This window comes from Melitaea cinxia, chromosome 6 (genome assembly GCF_905220565.1).
Source record: "Melitaea cinxia chromosome 6, ilMelCinx1.1, whole genome shotgun sequence".
NCBI classification, from domain to species: Eukaryota; Metazoa; Arthropoda; class Insecta; order Lepidoptera; family Nymphalidae; genus Melitaea; species Melitaea cinxia.
Genome location: NC_059399.1, coordinates 8,145,333 through 8,166,640, shown reverse-complemented (window position 1 = coordinate 8,166,640; position 21,308 = coordinate 8,145,333). Strand labels below are relative to the sequence as shown.

The 21,308-nt window shown below is 34.2% G+C and overlaps 2 protein-coding genes across 2 annotated transcripts; both read left to right on the top strand.

The window, feature by feature from the left end:
- The first annotated feature begins 1,075 nt into the window (after positions 1 to 1,075).
- LOC123654306 (succinyl-CoA:3-ketoacid coenzyme A transferase 1, mitochondrial) lies at positions 1,076 to 7,779 on the top strand. Its single transcript, XM_045590219.1, has 9 exons — positions 1,076 to 1,294; positions 1,464 to 1,662; positions 1,802 to 1,920; positions 2,433 to 2,573; positions 3,025 to 3,442; positions 3,588 to 3,743; positions 5,286 to 5,407; positions 6,527 to 6,697; positions 7,297 to 7,779. The coding sequence occupies exons 1-9, from the start codon at positions 1,217 to 1,219 to the stop codon at positions 7,450 to 7,452; spliced, it is 1,560 nt and encodes a 519-aa protein (XP_045446175.1). The 5' UTR covers positions 1,076 to 1,216; the 3' UTR covers positions 7,453 to 7,779.
- A 620-nt stretch (positions 7,780 to 8,399) lies between these two features.
- Positions 8,400 to 11,018, top strand: LOC123654546. The gene is made up of 6 exons (XM_045590445.1): positions 8,400 to 8,499; positions 8,852 to 8,978; positions 9,627 to 9,840; positions 9,974 to 10,093; positions 10,441 to 10,611; positions 10,705 to 11,018. Exons 1-6 carry the CDS (start codon positions 8,400 to 8,402, stop codon positions 10,888 to 10,890), a joined length of 918 nt encoding a protein of 305 aa, XP_045446401.1. The 3' UTR covers positions 10,891 to 11,018.
- The last annotated feature ends 10,290 nt before the right edge of the window (positions 11,019 to 21,308 follow it).

Below are 21,308 nucleotides of genomic sequence, written 5' to 3'. Positions count from 1 at the left end.
AACGAGTAGGGACACGATATCGCAACGATAAGTATCGATATCGATATAGTATCGGTATCGAAACAAAAGTATCAAATTAGTAATAGCATCGAAACTCAAGTATCGATATGAGTAAGTATCGAATAAATTTTGAGTTTCCCTATTACTTTAAATTAATTCACATCCACAACAGAGGCGCGCAGACCATGAATGAGACCTGTTGTGATTCATTAATGGACCACAATGAAAATAAAAATAAACAACTTAGATACAAAAAAAGGTTTTATTTCTACTAAACACATTATGGAGAAGAGATAAACATAATAATTGTGTTTGCGGACAAACGAAAAAAAATCGACTTCAATTACATCGACAAGTAAAACAACGTAGATCGACGAACAATTAGTCAAATAACTACGCGTTATCAATGATTACTCAAAAAGTAGTTATCAGATCTCGATAAAATTTAAATGTGACCACATGATAAACGTCAGGTTTTGATTAAATTAAAAATTATCAAAATCGGTACATCCAGTAAAAAGTTATTGCGGATTTTCGAGAGTTTCCCTCGATTTCTCAGGGATTCCATCATCATATCCTGGTTTCCTTATCATGGTACTAAACTAGGGATATCCCCTTTCCAACAAAAGAAGAATTATCAAAATCGTCAAATCCAGTAGAAAGTATGATGATGTTGATGATGACTGATATATTGACAAATGACAATCGAAAAACAAAATGTCTACCACAGAATGTAAACAGCGCAGCCAAAAGGTCCATGTCCATTCCGTTTCATCGTTTGCCGTCATATTGGCAGTAGTGAAGTGCGTTTATTTATTTTTATGTTTTATTAAATTACGTTCAGTTCAGAAAACAAAGAGTAAAGTCAGAAAACCTATTAAGCAGAGGCGTTAAATTGGTATTTACGAGTTAGTTGCTCGTTTATTTTTTCTTTTTATGGAATCGATACTTGATGCTAAGTACTGATATTAGTACTAAGTATCGAAAGGAAGTATCGAATTTCTGAATACTAGTATCGAATCAAAAGGTAGCGATATGAGTAAAGTATCGGATTCGATATCGTGTCCCTAACAACGAGTCACTGCGAGTCAGTCGACTCATGAGTGACTGTTGATTACCTTTGTAGTCGATTAACAAGGTTTTTGTTTAGTTTAATAGCGTTAAAAGTTGTTAATGTGAAAACAAAAAATAGGTATAAAATTATAAAGTATTAAAAATGGTGATATTAAATTCCAGTAAACTAATTTATTTGAAATGGAATTCATATCCTACGAGAATTATATCAATAGGAAAGGTAAGTTAATCATTATCAATAAATAAATATTTAATGATATTTATGTTAATATAGTTATATATATTTAGAACGCATTCGAAGATTATATATATACTAAAAAAATTATTGGCTGAATTACATTTATGAAATCTTGATTTGATAATGTAATATGTTTATAAATTTACCGCAGATTTTATCGTGTTCTTCATACAGCACTATCAACAACTATAATAAAATATATACTAATGTTAATGATGCGGTTAAAGATATCAAAGACGGCTCGAAATTATTAGTAGGCGGTTTTGGTTTGTGTGGAATACCAGAAAATCTTATCAAAGCTGTAAACAGTATGCCTGTGTCTAGGCTAACAGTTGTCTCAAATAATGCAGGTATTTTATTTATATAAATATACTTTAGTATTTTTTTATATAGTTTAGCCTGTAAACTGTAAAACGTGATATATTTTATCAAACAAAAGTAAGAATTTAATACAAAAACAAATAGGTTTAAAATTATTATAAATTTTAGGAGTTGAAGACTTTGGACTCGGTATATTACTCAAGAAAAAACAAATAAAAAGAATGATATCGTCATACGTAGGAGAAAATGCTGAATTTGAAAGACAATTTTTGACTGGTGAATTAGAAGTTAGTATTTAATACTTAATCTGAAAGTACAAAAAAGTAAAAACTAGCCATATTCAATTATACAACTTTAAATTACTTAAACTCATGCTGTATTTCTATTATAATAATAATTAATATTAATATGTACATCCATATGTAATCTTCCCGTGGGTGTCGTAAGAGGCGACTAAGGGATAACAAGGTTCCACAACCACCTTGGAACTTAAGAAGCCGACCGATGGCGGGATAACCATCCAACTGCTGGCTTTGAAATACACAGGCCGAAGACGGGCAGCAGCGTTTTCGGTGCGACAAAGCCAGTACTGCGGTCACCAACCCGCCTGCCCAGCGTGGTGACTATGGGCAAAACACATGAGTTCACGTTATTTTTGGCGTAAACTTGTGGAGGCCTATGTCCAGCAGTGGACTGTATAGGCTGTAATGATGATGATAATGATGAATATGTACATCCGTAAAAAAAATATTTTAGCTGGAATTTTTTTTAAATAAGATGTACCTTGAATTTGAACTAGGTAGAGCTTACACCACAAGGGACATTGGCTGAAAGAATAAGAGCTGGCGGTGCTGGGGTACCGGCATTCTTTACACCAACGGGATACGGAACACTGATTCATGAAGGTGGAGCACCAATAAAGTATACCAAGGATGGAAAGGTATAAAAAATATTATTTAAAAATCTACTAATGTGTAAAGCAACTTAGTTTTTTCATTTTTAAGGCATATTAACGACACCACTAATTTTACTACACCAATTTGAATTTTAAATAAATTGGTTTTTTATGCGAACTTGATAAAATGTGTTTTTATATGTACTAAAAAATTGTAAAATTGCAATGAATAAATTAACTGTTAAAGATAGCAAATTTCAAATAAGTTTCTTAGTTAATATAAAAGATATCACGTTTTTCCATTTTATAAGCCTCTATTATAAAGTTCCCTTTTATGAGTTAGCTTAGTATAAATTGCTGGTCTCGATTTGTCTTATATCAAATTCATAATATGTAATTTTATAAAATGTAATTTTTCACAACAGTTGTAAATAAGATAAGTAAATAAAATACAAAAAAGTAACTTTAATGTAAAACAAAACATTGTTTTGTATAGATAGACATCGCAAGTGCTACTCGTAATGTACAACAATTTAATGGTAACAACTATGTAATGGAGGAGGCAATCACAGGTGATTTTGCACTAGTTAAAGCTTGGAAAGCTGACAAACATGGTAACTTAATATTCAGAAAAAGTGCACGAAACTTTAATCCAGCTATGTGTAAGGCTGCAAGAATTACAATAGCTGAAGTAGAAGAGATAGTCGATGAAATTGACCCAGACTTTGTGCATGTGCCATCAATTTATGTACATAGGGTTATTGTAGGAGAAAAATTTGAAAAACGAATCGAAAGGAGAACTGTTACTAAGCCGATCCAAAAGGAGACAAAGTCTTCAGATAATATGAGAGAAAGAATAATCAGGAGAGCTGCTTTAGAATTTAAAGATGGAATGCATGCTAACTTAGGAATTGGTAAGTAAATTGGTAGTAAAAATGTAAATATTATAAGACATAAATAATAATAAATAATATATACTTTTATTTTATAACAATTAGAAGTCAAATTTAATGCTATAATCTACTTATTACCTTATAAATTGTATTTTAAAAATTTTAGGAATGCCAATGTTAGCAAGTAACTATATTCCTAAGAATATTCAAGTTTTATTACAATCAGAGAATGGTATTCTTGGACTAGGACCGTTTCCCACTGAAGAACAAGTTGACCCTGACCTTATCAATGCTGGAAAGGAAACTGTTACAGTTCTCCCTGGTAGGTATTTTATTAATATAGTAATTAGTTAACTAGATTATTCTTAATATTAGAAATACAAAACTAGATATGTATGTATATTTAGTGAAATAATAATCTAAGGTCTTATCTTTCATAGATTAGATAACTCAAGTTGACACTTTATTTAAATAATAATAGTATGATACTAATTTAAAAACTTAAAATCATCAGTCATATTTTGGTAAAATTGAAAAGAAATTAATTATGCATTGTTATAATATTTATGATAGTTGAAGTACTTGAAACCATTAACTAGAATCCCTTTTTGTAAAAGCTTAGAAGCAAATGATATTTTTTTTGTAATTGAACTTCATCAATACATAGAAATAAAGTGTCTGCCCGTGATTTCAAAATAACTGTGTTATATCAAGTGCATATAAATCTTTACACAATACTAAAACAAAAAAAATATTATTTAAAAATGTTTGTCTGCCTGTTTTTCTGATTGCTCGGGCTAATCTTCAGAACGGCTGACCCTATTTTTATAGGGTTTTCACTAGGAGATAGATAAGATTGTGGAGTAACATACTTATAGGCTACTTTTGATCCAGGAATTTCCGTGAAATCGGGATTAACGCGGGAAAAACGTGTTTATCACGCGCGAGTACCTGCCGTCCGGATAAAAAAATAACCAAACGTTTTCTATTAAATAATATAAAATCCATTCATCTATACCTACCTAAATTATAAAGCTGACAAGTTTGTTTGTTTGAAGACGCTAATCATAATCAATCATTTACCGAGGAAGGCTATATATAGGCTATATAATATTTTAGTAAGTTCATGCGCGCTTCAGCTTGTAATATCCCACTGCTGGGAGTAGGCCTCATTCCCCATGTAGGAGAAGATCAGAGCTTAATCTACCACGCTGCTCCAATGTGGGTTGGCGGACATATTCCGCGGACACATATATATATACTGTGAGTATCGGGAGAATCGGGACCGACGGCTTAACGTGTTCTCTCTCGTGGATCTACAAAGACTGCACAAACACCAAGACCATGGCAAACATCTGCGTGGCCAATACAAACGTTTGCCATGTCCGAGAATCGAGCCCGCAACCGCTAGCGCTACAGCTACAAACCAGTGCTGTGTACGTTGCGCCAACGCGGCACAGATACACATACACAATTTTTGATAAGAAGAATAATTTCCAAGCTGTTACGGGTTGGAAATTATTCTTTCGCGGCTGTCACGCTGCGCCGTTGCGCCAATGCGTCGTAAAATCTTCAATGAGGCAGAACAATATTTTTTATCATTACTATCAACTATCTGTCATTTCTACGCAAACACACGTGGATAAAATTGAATACACATATATTATAGTTATTAAAGAAAAGCAGTAAAATGCTCCAGATGCCGCTTAAAAATATTATTGGTATTACTATTGAACCAGAAAATTAGTTTATAGTTTCTTTAAATTCTTGAATAGCATTAGTAATTGCGTATATAGTACCGGTTTGTCTAGTTGTTAAACGATACTTACTACCTTATTTGAATTTTAAATGTGTTTATCCACAGGTGCCTCGTATTTCTCGTCAGACGATAGTTTTGCTATGATTCGAGGAGGCCATATTGATTTAACAATTCTTGGGGCTATGCAAGTTTCTCAGTATGGCGATCTTGCAAATTGGATGATCCCAGTAAGATTATTCTTACTTGATACATGTTTTACTTATACATACATTGTCTTGAAAAGTAGTAATACTTGGTTTTTAACCGACTTCCAAAAAAGGTTCTCAATTCGATTGTATGTTTTTTTTTTTTATGTATGTTACATCAGAACTTTTGACCGGGTAAACCCATTTCGACAAATTTTGTTTTAATCGAAAGGTGGTGTGTGCCAATTGGTCCCATTTAAATTTATTTGAGATCTAACAACTACTTTTCGAGTTATATCTAATAATGCGTTTTTACTTGACGCTTTTTTCGTCGACCTACGTTGTATTATAGCGCATAACTTTCTACTGGATGTACCGAATTTTATCGAGATCTGATAACTACTTTTTGAGTAATCTTTGATAACGCGTAGTTACTTGACTATTTTTTCGTCGTTCTACGTTGTATTACTTGTCGATGTAATCGAAGTCGGTTTTTTTTTCGTTTGCGAGCAAACACAATTATTGGTTTGACATTCTATAGTAAATTTTGACAATGTAAATACATTATACGCTATATTGTAAAATATTTTAATTTTAGATGACAAGTTCTACAAATAGTTATGAGTTAAATATTCAAAGGTGTCATTGTCATATAAAACGTGTATAAAACGTTAAATAGAAAATACAATAATAAAATAAAATCATTTCATTCACATTCAAAAATTATCATTCTACATAAGACTGGTTATGTTGAGTTCAAAAGTAATATTTAGGTATACTCTAAACGTGTTTTTTTTTTAAATAAATTAGTTACTTATTCATATTTTAAACTATTCTATAATGATTAAGTAGCTACTTACTTTATTACTAACTACCTGTTTTTTTTTTTGAAAATTATATTTAAATACGAATTATATATTGATAAAATATGAATAATATATTTCGATCTTACCGACATAATAATAAAAATATGACCTGAAAATTAAAAAAAGTAAAATGTCTAAAATAAAAACATAACATTCATTAGTTACAAATAAGATATTGGATAATAATACAAGAAGCTCAGTAAACCCATATTAAATTCAAATTTTAACGTATTTCTATACCATCTTTATTTATTTTATGTTATTATTTAAAAATTTCACTAGTAAACATTTTCAGGGTAAAATGGTAAAAGGTATGGGAGGCGCGATGGATTTAGTATCAGCGCCAAGAACGAAAGTCGTAGTGACAATGGAGCACACCGCAAAAAATGGTGCTCATAAAATATTACCAAAATGTAATCTACCTCTCACTGGGAAAAATTGCGTTGACATGATTATAACAGAAAAGGTTAGTATGGAGTAAAAATATATTGCATGTTGGTTCAATAATTTGTACTGACAAATTGGGATACTATCTTAATTTTTGTGACCAAATCGGCAAAACTTACACAGCCTGCTTTTATATGTTTATCCAAGTTTTGAAATTAAGATTGTTCTCTGGTACTTTTTATCAATTCCTCCACCATGACACTAAAGCGACGGCTTTATTATAAATGTGTAAAATATTAATATATTTAAAATAATTCTAGAGGGATATTGGTTATGTCTGTGGGTCTCACAAAACTTTTTTTGGCTGACTCTTCTATAGACAGATTACGGACACGGGACACCAGATTAAAATAGATTGTAAGCACATTGCAGGAAATTATTATTTTCATGTTTCTCAAAAAAGTATGTTGGGTTCAACTCTATTCCTAATGTATATTTACGGCCTCAAGGATCTAGATTAAATTTCGAAATTAATAAATAGTAATGTATCTTATTTAAGCAGTTATACCTTATCTTGTTGATATAAAAATACTCAATTATCACAAAATACTAAGGATCTCATTATCTTTTTTAGTACATACAAACAATATGGATTTATTTATACATTTTTTTTTTCAGTGCGTATTCGAAGTAGACAAGGAAAAAGGTCTAACTCTTACAGAACTGGCTGAAGGCGTAAAAGTAGAAGATATTCTTGTGAGCACAGGCTGTGAATTTAATGTCTCACCAAATATTAAAAGAATGGGTGACATTACAGAAGTTATGAATGAATAAAACGGATTAATCTGACATAAATTATTTATAGTAATATCTGATACATTTTAAAAGGTTATCAACGTTTTTAAGGAGTAATCTTATGTATTAAGAATCGAGAATATAAATTTGTAGGTATATTTTTATACTATTGTGTACTTATACTATGTGTTTATGTCAACCTTAATAGTACCTACATGAGTTTTATATACTATTTTATAAATCAACAGAGTATACTTAAAAGTTGTTGTTTAAGTGTTGTCGTTTGTCGATACTATTACGCACATAATCTCAATAAATATATTAATTGTTAATTGAAATGTTAATAAAAATATTTTTAACAATGAAGTTTCATACCTATAATAATTCTCTTAATTTTCCAATATAAAAACCAATAGATACGTTTTATATGTATTTTGCATTGTTAGCTTCGTTGTCCTTTGTTTTTAACCGAATTCATAAAAATGGAGGAGGTTCTCAATTCGATTATATTTTTTTAAATTTCTTTTTATGTATGTTACATCAGAACCTTAGACAGGGTGGACCTATTTCGTTAAAAAAAATAAATAAATAAAAGCTAGTGCATTTCATTTGGCCCCATTTAAATTTATTTGAGATCTTACAAGTACTTTTCGAGTTATCTCTAATAATGCGTGTTTATATGACTATTTTTTCGTCGACCTGCGTTGTATTACTTGTCGATGTAATTGAAGTGATTTTTTTTTTCATTTGGGAGTTAACACAATTAAACAGAGTTCCATAATAGTTTCGCTACTGCTTCATGTTTTGAACGTATCCATTAAAACGTTACTGGCTGAATGAATTTATTAATCGTCATCACTATCATAAAGATCTGTTGTCATTAATTTTATACAAACAACAAAATTTCAATTTTAAATATCTTCACTTGAGTTCTAATACTTATAAAACGTCGCACAACTTAAAAAAAAAATACTATAAAACGTAATATGAATAATAGCCTCAATAGTCCGTTCGTAATCTGGACTACGTGTTTTTTCTGGCTTATATCAATATTTGGTATTTTTTGGTCAATAATACTTTTCTTCTGTGAGTAAATAATTAAACTATTGCTATTCGAGATTCTAAAATGGTTTAGCTGACAATTGAATAAAGTACTATTTTTTTTTCACACAATAATTAAATATTTGCCATATAAATATATTTGTTTTTTGCTATTTTGTCTAGTTTTATGGAATAATTTCTATTGTTATTAACTTTGTTACTACCCTTTATACTTCTAGTCAGCAACGGATCTAGGTTTCCTCTGGTGCTGCAAGTGTTTATGGGTAAATTTTAATTTCAGCTGAACCATCTCTTGCGTTTTCTGAGTATTTCCTTCACAATTTGTTTGGAATAGGGTCACTATAATAACGATATATTTGTTCAAATATATTTACAGGGGTTGGTGATATGATATTCTCAACAGGCACAGATCTGGTGAACGCGGTTGTATTGCTATCAGCGATTGTAATGCTGCCTCCTAATTTTTATTCTCTACATGCGATTGCTAATGGAAAAAAAATTGAGTTCTGTATTTTTTTGGAAAATATTTTTGTTTTCTTTAAGAACTATTTACCTATCTACAATTTTTTTTGCTACCGTTCGTGCATTAATGGTTTCATGATTTTTTAACACGATTTAGCCTGTAACATCCTATTGCTGGGAATATGCCTCTTTCTCTACGTAGGAGAAGAATCGGAACTTAATTGACCACGCTGCTTCATTGCGGTTGGCGGGCCTATCATGAATGACGATTGCTATCAGGTATATATGGTAACAACCGGGACCGATCGTATAACATGCCCTCCGAGACACGATAGAGAGACAAAGAAATATTTGCACAAATCCATCTCAAGCGAAAATCGAACGCGCAAACCGCCGTAGTGCTAGGCGCGTAAATAGCACACGCACGACCACCGAAGCGGTTATTGGTGATCTTTTATAGTCATATATTGTAGCCCCTAGATAATTTTCTAAATTTTCTTCTCATTAATGTACATACATTTACACATTACATGTAATATCTATCAATAACACAAATCTTTCTCCTTAATATTTTATACTGCCGCTCTGTTATGCCAAGTTTCCTTATCTTCTCAGTAAAAAAAAAAAAACAGTTCCCAATTGAATATTTTAACAGTTTCTTTTGACTGTTAGTTATTTTGTTTTTACAGATACAACGCAAAAGTTTTCTGCTGTCGATTATGGACTTGTATTTTATGGATAGTAATCATAAACATAATTGGTATTATTTTATGTGTACAACGAATGTATTTATGTCAAGAAATTACGAAGAAATATATATCAAATAGTATGAAACAATACAGGATAGCTCCAAAACACAGACAATTTATTGACAAATTACAGTGGTCTCTAGGATGTTGTGGAGTAAGGTTTACTTTATTCTTTCGACAGTCAAGTTCAAAGTCATTCTCTATGTTATTAATGTTATTTTTAATAAGTAAAACCATATTAAGTTTTAAATTGTCTATAACGATCATCTCTTATCGTATCATTTTAGTTAAAATCGTATAAAGATTGGTTTAGTCAAGACTGGCATGACAAAGTTCGAGATTATGAATGGGCTAGTCCAAATGTAAGAGATGTTAACGCGATGAAACAGGTCATAGAAATAGACAGTGTACCGTTTAGGTAAATCGTATTAATAATTAAAACGTTGGTAGGCACTTTAGTATATTTTTTTCGACGTTGGTATTTTGCATTGACGAGCACGGCGAATTTTGATGACAAAAATAAGCTATAGAAATCAGTGTCTAGGTTTTTCCATTGTACATTATCGATTTATTTAATCAAATCATTATTTTTAATAAATAACTGTAATTATAATTTATGCCTTTTAAGCTACACTTTTTCTTTTTATTATTGTTATTATTTAAATGTGTAATGTTAAATTGTTAGGTGTATTTATTGACTGTCTACAGAAAAGGTTAATGCAACATTTATAAATATTAATTAAAAAAAAAACAGGTTTCTATGTTTATTAGTTGCTGCAAAAGTGGATCTTGTGTCTCAAGTTACTTGAAAGAGTTAGGTAATTACTCGATAAATACAAATGGTTGCGGAAATTTGCTGTATCGATTTATTATGGTATCAATGACCGTTCATCTTATTATGTTCCTCATAATCATAATATTAGAGGTGGGTATCTAGAGGTTTTTACTCTACTTTCAAATAATGTAGGTGGTTATCTACAGATTAAATTGGTCCGTATTTTATATTAATTTTTTGTAGATTTTCTTTCTTAAGAGCATTATTACTAAAAATGATGAACTCGACTCCAAAAATCGTAGCAACAAATTAAACATAAGACACATTATGTCTGTTAACGACAATTTTGAGATGTCTAGTGGATCATACAATTTGAACGAAGAAGATAGTGAAATAGATCCGTCTAATGTTTACTATGATGAAAAGTGAATGTCTTAATACATAATATTACAGATTTTAATTGGTAGTTAACTAAGTTGCGGCACTCATAATAATGATTATTTAATAAATAACTTAAGAATTATGATTTAATGTTTAATAAATTTTTGTTTTTATTAGACTGATTTTTTCTCTTGCAACTCTAAAAATATTTTCATTAAAAAAACTAAACGTGAGCAAAAGCTTAGTCAGTAATGCCTAGTACGATAAATTAATAAAATAAGTGTATCAGAAATATGCTGCTTGCTGAAATTGCTGTGTTGTTACGGCACTATAAGAATATAGCCATCCCCTCTCTTCCCGCGGGTGTCGTAGGAGGCGACTAAGAGATGACACAGTTCCACTACCACCTTGGAACTCAAAAAGCCGATCGATGGCGGGATAACCATCCAACTGCTGGCATTGAAATACATAGGCTTCGGCCGAGACCGGCAGCATTCGGACGGGCAGCAGCGTCTTCGGTGCGACAAAGGCAGCCTTGCGGTCACCAATCCGCCTGCCCAGCGTGATGAGCAAAACACATGAGTTCACGCTATTTTTGGTGCGAATTTGTGGAGGCCTATGTCCAGCACAGTGGACTGCGATAGGCTGAAGTGATGATGATAATGATGATGATGGTCGGAAATATACTTACCTGTATTAAATAGTTTAGACAAAAAATTTGAAGAACTTATCGTTACTCCTGATTTTTAGTATTTTTGTATATCATAGCTTTATTATAGTCTGCATACAATTTTTTTTTGTATCGCAGGGAAACCCATTTACGGGTGATATTAGGACGCCCGGGTAGGCAGTCCTAGACCGAACCCCTGCGGGAGCCTTCAGCCGCTTTAATTGGAGGGTCCCGGATCTGTAGGCAACAGGATCCCTCCAGCAACAGGCTGGCCTCGGCGAAAAGGGCAGACTTCTCCTCCATGGGGACTGGCCGGCTCACTTCTGATCAATCCCGACGACGCCTTGTCTAGCAGGACCGGATTCCCAACCCGATCCGACACGGGCACAAGGGCGTTACTGGAGGCGCATTAAGTAGCGCCTCCTACGCATCCCCGTTCGTCACCTGCGAAGAGAGGCCTCGTCGATGGCCTCCTCTTTTACCTGCTTGTCATCCTCCTTCTGGGACATTACTATCTCGCAGAAGGAGACCATTGCCTTCCAGGACTCATCGTCGCCGAGCATCGCGATGATGACGCTCGGGGGTGACAAGTCCTCTCCGAGGACTGTCGTCAGATCACGACGCAGCGCTGTCCATTTCGGGTACATCTCGAGGGTGTGCTGGGTCGAGTCCATCGCCGCGCCACAATCGTGATACCAGTCTTCGACTCCCTGTGGGCCGTCCGACACAAGTATTCACCAAAGCAGCCGCGTCTGGTGAGAACCTGCGTCAGACGGAAGGCGAGGGACTTGCACTTACGGCGCATCCAATGCTCAAGGACCGGGCGCAAGGCAGCCGTTACGCGTGTGCCATACGGCTGCTCCGCAATGTCCCCCACCACCTTCGTATTAGTCCTTCTTGCTCCATACGGCACCACTCTTTCCACCCCAGACTTGTCTGGAAGGGGCTTCCCCAGGGTCAATCCTTAGTCCCCTGCTGTACAGCATTTACACTCACGATCTTGATTTATCTGTAAATAGCTTTTGGAATATCTTTCAACATGCGGACGATATTGTCCTGTATTGTAGGTCGAATTCCCAGGGTGAGATTATCTACTTTTGCAGCTAAATTCTGCTTTGCACTTCGTGGCTTGTAAACCATAATGGTTTATCTCCAACCCGCCCTAAAAGTTACGGAGTGGTGTTCATAAAAAAGAAGAATATCCCTTCCTCTGATTTATGAATGATGAGGGTCAACGCATTCACATCACAGATAAAATCAAATTCATAGGCATTGTTCTCGATTACAGATTGAACGAGTGATTTTCTCATGTAGACTACAGTATTAATAGCTGCAAAAAATAATCAATTAACATTAATGCTCTCAAAGCAGCATATGTACGTGCACACCCCTATATTTAAAAATTACTTAATTTACAATGCAATTGTAAAAAGTCATCTTGATGCATTTATCTTAAACCGAGGTAGAGTATCTCGACCTCACAGAAATTCACAGTTAAATAATACTGTTTTCAAGCAGTGTTATGTTCTTGTGGTGAGTAAAGTGACCACAGTTCCTGGGGGGAATAAGGGATAGGGCCAGCAACGCACTTGCGATGATTCTGGTGTTGCAGACGTTTATAAGCTACGGTAATCGCTTATTTACCCTTACCCTTACCTTGCCTTACCCTTTTTTGCCGACCAAGTTTTATTAAAAAAACCCTTTTAACAAGAGTGTCTCATAAAAGAAAAATTCAATATAAATGCCTAAGAATTATTGTTGGTGCAATGAAGTGTACAGACTTGGTGCCTAGTATACCTACTCCAGTGCATTTAGCATCGACGAAGGTTCAGCATCCCATATCCTATACAACTCTTCCAGACTTCTTTATTCTATCTATGACGTCATTCTTTCCGAAATTCCCAGTCCTGTAAATAACGAATACATACATATTAATGCTTTATTCTGGGCAATTTAGACATTCGAAGCTATATAAATTTACAACAAGCTAAAAATTGGTAAAATCGTTTAAAATATAATTATAAATAAAATTTGGAAGTTCCCCATCTTTTCGCTGTATTGATTTTTTTTATTCAAGGTCAAAGGTAAAAAATGAGTCGCCATTTTCAGCAAAACGGTAACTTTTATCATAAAAATACTTCAGACAAAAATTGTAGATTATAAAATTATCTTTAAACATTGTAAAAATACTTTTTTTTCTACAAGCTACTGTTTCTGAGATATAACGATTCAAAAATTTGTAAAAGTTGTAATCGTCTTAATATGCACACGTTTCCACACCATCTATGTGGTATTGTACTTAGAGCGAATTTTTTAACGTGGTTTCCCCACTAGGCCTGATCCAGTTATGATCCAGTTCAATTTGGAACTATTGCAAAATAACGAAAATTAGCAGACTGGAAAAGAGAAAAGCGATGTAAATTAAAACTGATCAAGTACAGTGTAATCGTTAATTTACGACTACCCCCGAAACAAAAATAAAAATGGTCAAATGTATAAAATATACGAAAACAATTACAAAGAAACTACCTGGATTGCAGTGTGGCAAATGTAATAAGTGGTTACATGCGTTATGTGCCGGTCTCACTTTTGATCAATTGATCACTCTAAACTCCACCGACTGGAAGAACTTGCGCAGAAGGTGCTAAATCCAGACGTCTGGCATGTATCATGCCGGATCTCGAGGATGAAGGTGACTATAATACCGACCCTGAGTTTCTTATCCCAGACAACAATAAGACGCAGCAAATATTACGGGAAATAAGGAATGAAATCAAGGGCATTGTTAAGTTTGAATTGTAACGTTCGCTTAAGTACTACTCTGACAAGATAGACGACTATGAGGAGCGCATGAAATTATATGAAACCAGGATCAAAAATCAGTATTAATAAAAATAATCTCAAAAACATGTCCTTAAAATATGACGGAAATACAACCAATTAGAGCAAGCACAACTATCCCAACAGCTGGAAGTCTGCGGAGTCAAGGAAGCGGAATGGGAAGATACGATGGAAATAATAGAGTGGCATCTAAAATTAACACCGACATCTCCGACGTCATCAAAGCATATAGGAAGAGGGTACCAGCCCACAAGCGTACTGAATCGAAAAGGATTGAATCACCACCCAACCCCATTACCGTTATTCTGAGGAACGGTGTGCGTAGTGCTTGGCTGGAAGCGAGTAAGAAGGTAAAGTTCTCAGCTCGTGATATAGGAACGGAAGGTGAACAAAATCTATACATACGCGAGTCTTTAACACCGACCACTGCATATCTCCTTTGAAAGACAAAAGAAGAACTAAAGGTACGTCATGGCTTCAGTATGGTGCAAGAATGGCACTGTCCTAGCGAGGAAATCCGAAAATGAGAAAATAATTTCTTTTCACTCTTTACAACAGCTGGATGTGCTTACTCGTAAACTAGAACAGTTAAATTAAATTATTTATACTCTAATATTTGTACTATTAATATGTATTACCTTTTGTTAAAAAAAAATGGATGACTCAAATTGTGACTCGAAAGAATTAACTTGTATTAACTTTAACGATTTTACAAATCAATTACCGAATTACGGCAAACCGCCAGTGCTGCCAGATGGGGCGATTTGTCGCGAATTGGGCGATTTTTTTCATGGATACGCTTCTTTTTTTAAGTATTTATTTTTTTACAAGTGAGTCTACGCAACCTAGTTTGAACTAAAATCACTATAATAATTTGTTCATAAAACATACGACGCTGATATAGACAACGAAAATGCACTGTTCTGGGTGTCAGTCGACTATTAAAGACGATTTATACTTGAAATGCCGGTCGTGTTTATTATACTTTCACACTCTGTGCATCAGTATATCCAATAAAGAATTTAAGAACCTCACTACTGATACCAAATCAAAATGGTTATGTCCTGCCTGTCGTTGTAAAGCACCTAAGAATGATAATTCAAACACGCCAGTCCGGCCGTTGTTGTCGCCTACCTCCCGTTCTAATATTAACGTGGCTAAGCGCGGTACTACTGAACTTAGCGATAATGAGAGCGAGAGTGTTTGCTGCATACCCTCTTGTTTGTCGCATTCGGATCTTCGTAGTATTATAAAGGATGAACTGCGGAACTGTATTTCTGATTTTAAGAGTGATATCAATGCCCAGTTGCGTGAAATGAAAGATGATATTAGAAATTTTAACGATTCGATTGCTTTTATGAACAGTCACTTCGAAAAACTAAATGCCGAAATAAAGGCGTACAAGGGTGATATCGATCGTATTAAGAAAGAGAACGAATCTCTTAAAAATGATCTCATGGCTACCTCTGCTCGCTGTATCCAATTAGACCAACTAATGCGTTTATCGAATCTGGAAATTCAATGCGTACCTGAACATAAAACGGAAAACATAATTACAGTTGTAAAGCAACTGGGTAAAGTGGTAGCATGCCCCATAAACGACTCAGATATATCTTACTGTAGTAGAATTGCTAAAAAAGATCCTAAAAGCCTACGACCTCGTGCTATCCTAGTTACACTGAGTAGTCCCCGTCTACGCGATACGCTCTTGGCGGCTACTATAAAGTATAACAGGCAACATCCTAACGATAAGCTGAACTCGAGTCATCTGGGTCTCAGCGAGAATAAGAAGTCTGCAATATATGTCACAGAGAATTTATCACCCGAGAACAAGTCACTTCACGCTGCAGCGCGACTTAAAGCCAGGGAACTAAACTACAAGCATGTTTGGGTGCGCAGCGGTCGTATATATATGCGTAAAACAGACACATCTGAATACATCTTTGTTCGTAATGCCGCCACCTTAGAAAAATTGTCTATTAGTTAGTTTGATTTTTAATTTTTGTTTTTGTTAATTAATCTTTAATCAATGTTACACTTTTGTTAGAATTCTCTTCTTTAAATGTATATTTTCAAAACGTTAGAGGCTTGCGTACTAAGACTTTAGACTTGTATAAAAATGTATTATGCTGTGATTATGATGTTATTGTGCTGTGTGAAACATGGCTAAACCATACTATATATAATTCAGAATTGTTTAATGATCGCTATGAGACATATAGACGTGATCGAGAGACTAGTGAATATCATAAAAATAAGTCGGGTGGTGGTGTCCTAATTGCTATATCTAAACGCTTTAAGTCGCGTAGACTAACCCAGTTCGAGAGTGGTTGCGAAGACCTTTGGGTAGAACTAGATATGTGTCGCAGCCGAACATTCCTAGATAAGTTATACTTATGTGCAGTCTACCTACCCCCACCGATTCAAACGCACATTCTTGAACATTTTATTGACAATACTAATCGTATCTTAGAATCTCACTATAACACACTAATATTAGGGGATTTTAATTTAAGTTCAATAACATGGCCTAGCAATAATAACACTCTAATCTTGCCGGCTTCTTTACGTGACCCACTCTGTAGCAAGTTACTTGACTTTATAGCTCTTAACAATTTAAAGCAACAAAACACAGTCCTCAATAACCAAGGAAAGATTCTAGACCTAATTCTTTCGACCGAAAATGTTGATCATTTACAAGTAAGCAAGTACATACTCAGCAATGTTGACCCATACCACCCGCCTTTGGAATTTGTTCTGTCATTTTACGATGCACCTGGTCTTCCTCCCATGATTCCCAGTGACAAGTTTAATTTTCACAAGGCGGATTTTGGCAAGATTGTGGGCGAACTTAACTCTATTTCGTGGGTCGATGAATTCTCAACCTTGACTAATGTTGATGATATGGTGGACATGTTGTATAAAATAATTAAAGAGGCAATCAAGAAGCACGTGCCACTAAGTAAAACTACACATAAAAAATATCCCTGTTGGTACAGTAAGGAACTTATACATATACTAAAGGAAAAATATAAGATACGTAAAAGATATCGCAAATATAAAAATCCTTTGGATGAGCTGTCTTTCTTGTTACTAAAAAAACGCTGTTCATTATTAATCGAAACATGTTACAAGAACTACATTGATAGCATAGAGGACTCTTTATCCAAAAATCCAAAGATATTCTGGACTTACCTAAAAAATAAGCGTCAGAATAAAGGTACGTACCCGTCGTCGATGTATCTAGACGATAGACGAGCTTCTAACGGCTCTGGCGTTTGCGATCTCTTTGCGTCATTTTTCGCATCCGTTTATAGGACACCCTCTTCTCCCTCAAAATTTTATAGTGACGTTACATTCCCAACCTCTTCATTTGCAAATTGTCTGACAAGTTTATTCTTTTCACAACATGACGTATTACTTGGTTTGAAACACTTGGACCGAAATAAAGGAGCTGGATCTGATGGTATACCATCTCTCTTTGCAACGGAATGTTGTGATGCGCTCTCGTTACCACTCTCAATAATATACAACAGATCAATAAAGTCTGGATATTTTCCTGCTGCTTGGAAAGAGTCTAGGGTTGTACCCATCCCAAAATCTGGGGATATTGCTTGCATAAAAAATTATAGACCTATTTCTATTTTACCTGTATTCGGTAAAGTATTTGAAAGACTAATAAGACCCACACTTTCCTGGCATATAAAACAAATGATATCGGAACAACAGTCTGGTTTCTTCAAGGCTCGATCCACAACAACCAACCTTGCTTCATTTGTGACCTTTTTGACCGATTCAGTTGATTCTAATATCCCAGTTGACACAATTTATACAGACGTAAGCAAAGCATTCGATACCGTGGACCACGTTATTCTTCTTCACAAGCTTTCAACCTTTGGTATAGTAGGTAACTTGTTGGAATGGTTTCGCTCGTATCTGAGCAATCGGAGTTCTAGGGTAGTTGTCAGTGGATACTCGTCTCAAACATTTTTAACCCAATCAGGTGTTCCCCAAGGATCAGTTCTGGGGCCTATTTTATTTAATATATTTGTGAACGATATTGTAGGAATATTTAAACACAGCAAATGTTTTCTTTACGCCGACGATCTCAAAATTGCAAAACAAATAAAAAACCAACATGACACTATCCTTCTACAAGAGGACTTAAACAGCTTAGTCGACTGGTGTGAGAGAAACGGTTTAGAACTGAACATCGATAAATGCAAATATATACGATTCTCACGTGGAACTTACCCGAACTCGCAGTCTTACACTATCAATAATGAGACGTTGCAGGAGGTGATTGCTGTCAAAGACTTGGGAGTTAGTTTGGACAGTAAAATTAGATTCCACACACACATTGACAGAATAACAACTAAGGCGTTTCAAATGCTGGGTTTTGTAATAAGGAACAGTAAAAATTTTAAAAAACCGCAGACCAAGATTAGCCTTTATGCGGCCCTGGTTCGATCTGGTTTGGAGTACTGTGCTCAGATCTGGTCACCACACTACGAGGTACATATAAAGCGTATTGAAAGGGTCCAAAAGCGTTTTCTATGGCACCTTTCTTATCAGTGTAATAAAGTAAAACAGTTGCCGACATATCATAGTCGTTTACAACATTTTAAACTTAATAGTTTGCTCGATCGGAGACATTTATTAGATCAGGTTTTGCTGTATAGATTGGTTAACGGTATGTTGGACAGCCCCGATCTTGTAGAAAAAATATATATAAATGCGCCCACCAGATTTCCCCGTGCAAGTAAATACGTTCCATTTTCGATTCAACGTTCAAAAACAAAATTAGGTCAGAACGCTACCATGAATAGATTATTTGAACAGTATAACCGAATAACAAAAAACAACGACATTGATGTGGATATTTTTTCAGACAGCCTCCCAAAATTTAAAAATAAACTTATTGCAAGCTTTACTTCTCTATCTTGACATTAAATGCATCACTATGTCTTTCAATATCGATCATGTTCTGTATGTTTTTCATGAGATGTATGAGTGTGTATATTTCTTCTCTTAAAAAAAAAAAAAAAAAATAAATAAAAATATATATATAGTTAACGTTAAGTTGTTATTGTTTATAGATAAATTGTATTTTTTTTCTTTCTATCTTTTTGTAAATTTTAATTTATGTAAGAATTAGTTATTTGGAGTTTTTAGGTTTTTGTTTTTTACATTTATATAAATTTAAAATAAATAAAATAATTACTACTTAGATGGAACTGTCCTTAACCACGCCGTGGCAACTTGTAAATAAAACAACACTCAGCAAATTATTGTAAACATTTATTTTTAAAATCTGTATTAGTGTATGTTTTGTAAGTTGTCCTAAAAAAAATAAATAAAATAAAATAAAATAAAATAAAGTTTGGGCGACAAGTCGCAAATTAGGCTCTTTTTAATCCTCAGCGTTGGCAACAAGTTAAAAGTAAAAAAACCGTTACAAAAAATATTGTTTTTTTTAATGTCCCAATAAGCTTCTTTTAATTTTGAAATTGAGTCAATATATTTTATCTGTATCTTTTATTTTATCTTTTGTATATTGGGACATCATGTAAGTTAATAATATTTTAAATAAATAATTTTTAATTTCGAGTCTGTTATGATAGACTGTCATAAAATCATATCGTTAAATTGACCGAAGATTTTATTCACGAGTACACATACGCTTGGGTCATATGAAACTAGCTGATAACTACGGAAAACCTCATTATTTAATGCTGCATCACGGTGTACTCCGCGAGCATAGCACGACTACAAAACTACGAGTGGTGTTCGACGGCAATGCAAAGTCCAGCACGGGTATTTCATCGAATGACCTCCAAATGATCGGTCCACTGATACAGGACGATCTCATTGCTATATTGTTACGATTTAGGCAGCACAAGTACACAGCTTGTGCTGATGTTGAAAAAATGTTTCGCCAGTGCTTAATTCATGAGGATCAACGTGACTTTCAATTGATCTTGTGGCGGGACGACCCGTCAGAACCTATTCGCGTTTATAAACTTTGTACTGTTACGTACGGAACCGCCTCCGTTCCGTTTTTGAGTTGTCGATGTCTCAAGCAATTGGCAACTGAGAGTACTGATCCGGATGTCACTAGAATTATCAGCAACGATTTTTACGTCGACGACTTGTTAACGACGCACGATGACAAAAATCAATTATTAAAGTTTTGTCAAAATGTATCAAGTCACTTACTATCGGGTGGTTTTCCGCTACGCAAGTGGATGTTTAATTTTAATTTAGATGAAATCGAAAACGGAGTATCCGAATTATCTAAAAAATTATCATTAGTTAATAATGTCCACGCTAAAACATTAGGATTAGGTTGGTTTCACATTAGTGACGAATTTCATTTTAACACAAATTATGAGATTGACAATAAAGACAGATCCTAGTGTATATTCAAACTTTCATTGGGCGACTGCTAAGAATATTCTGCGACTTTCGATCATAGATGGGGCGACTTGAATCAAAACTTTCTGGCAAGCCTGCAAACCGCTATTGTTATTGCATGTAAACATAAGAACTACTCTCAAAAACTTTGCTGAACTCGAATACACATTATTAAATTCCGATAAAACAAATTCATTTGTTGATATTAACTGAAGCTAACATAAAAGAAGACTGTGTTAATATGTACGAGCTCCCAAACTACTCAATGTACTACGAACTTAGGCAGTCCAGGAAAGGTGGAGTGTTATTACTTTATGTTCATAATTCATTATCCTTCATTAGACATAGTGCTTCCTGTAAATACTTCGAATACATTACTGGGGAGTTAAACTTTAGTTATAAATTAGGAGTGTGCAGTCTATAGACCACCGGATTATAGTAAAGAAGGATTTATTAATGAACTTTTATCCCTTGTTTCAAAATATAACTCAAAAAATAATTATGTTATTATTGGCGATATAAATTTAGACATTAAAAA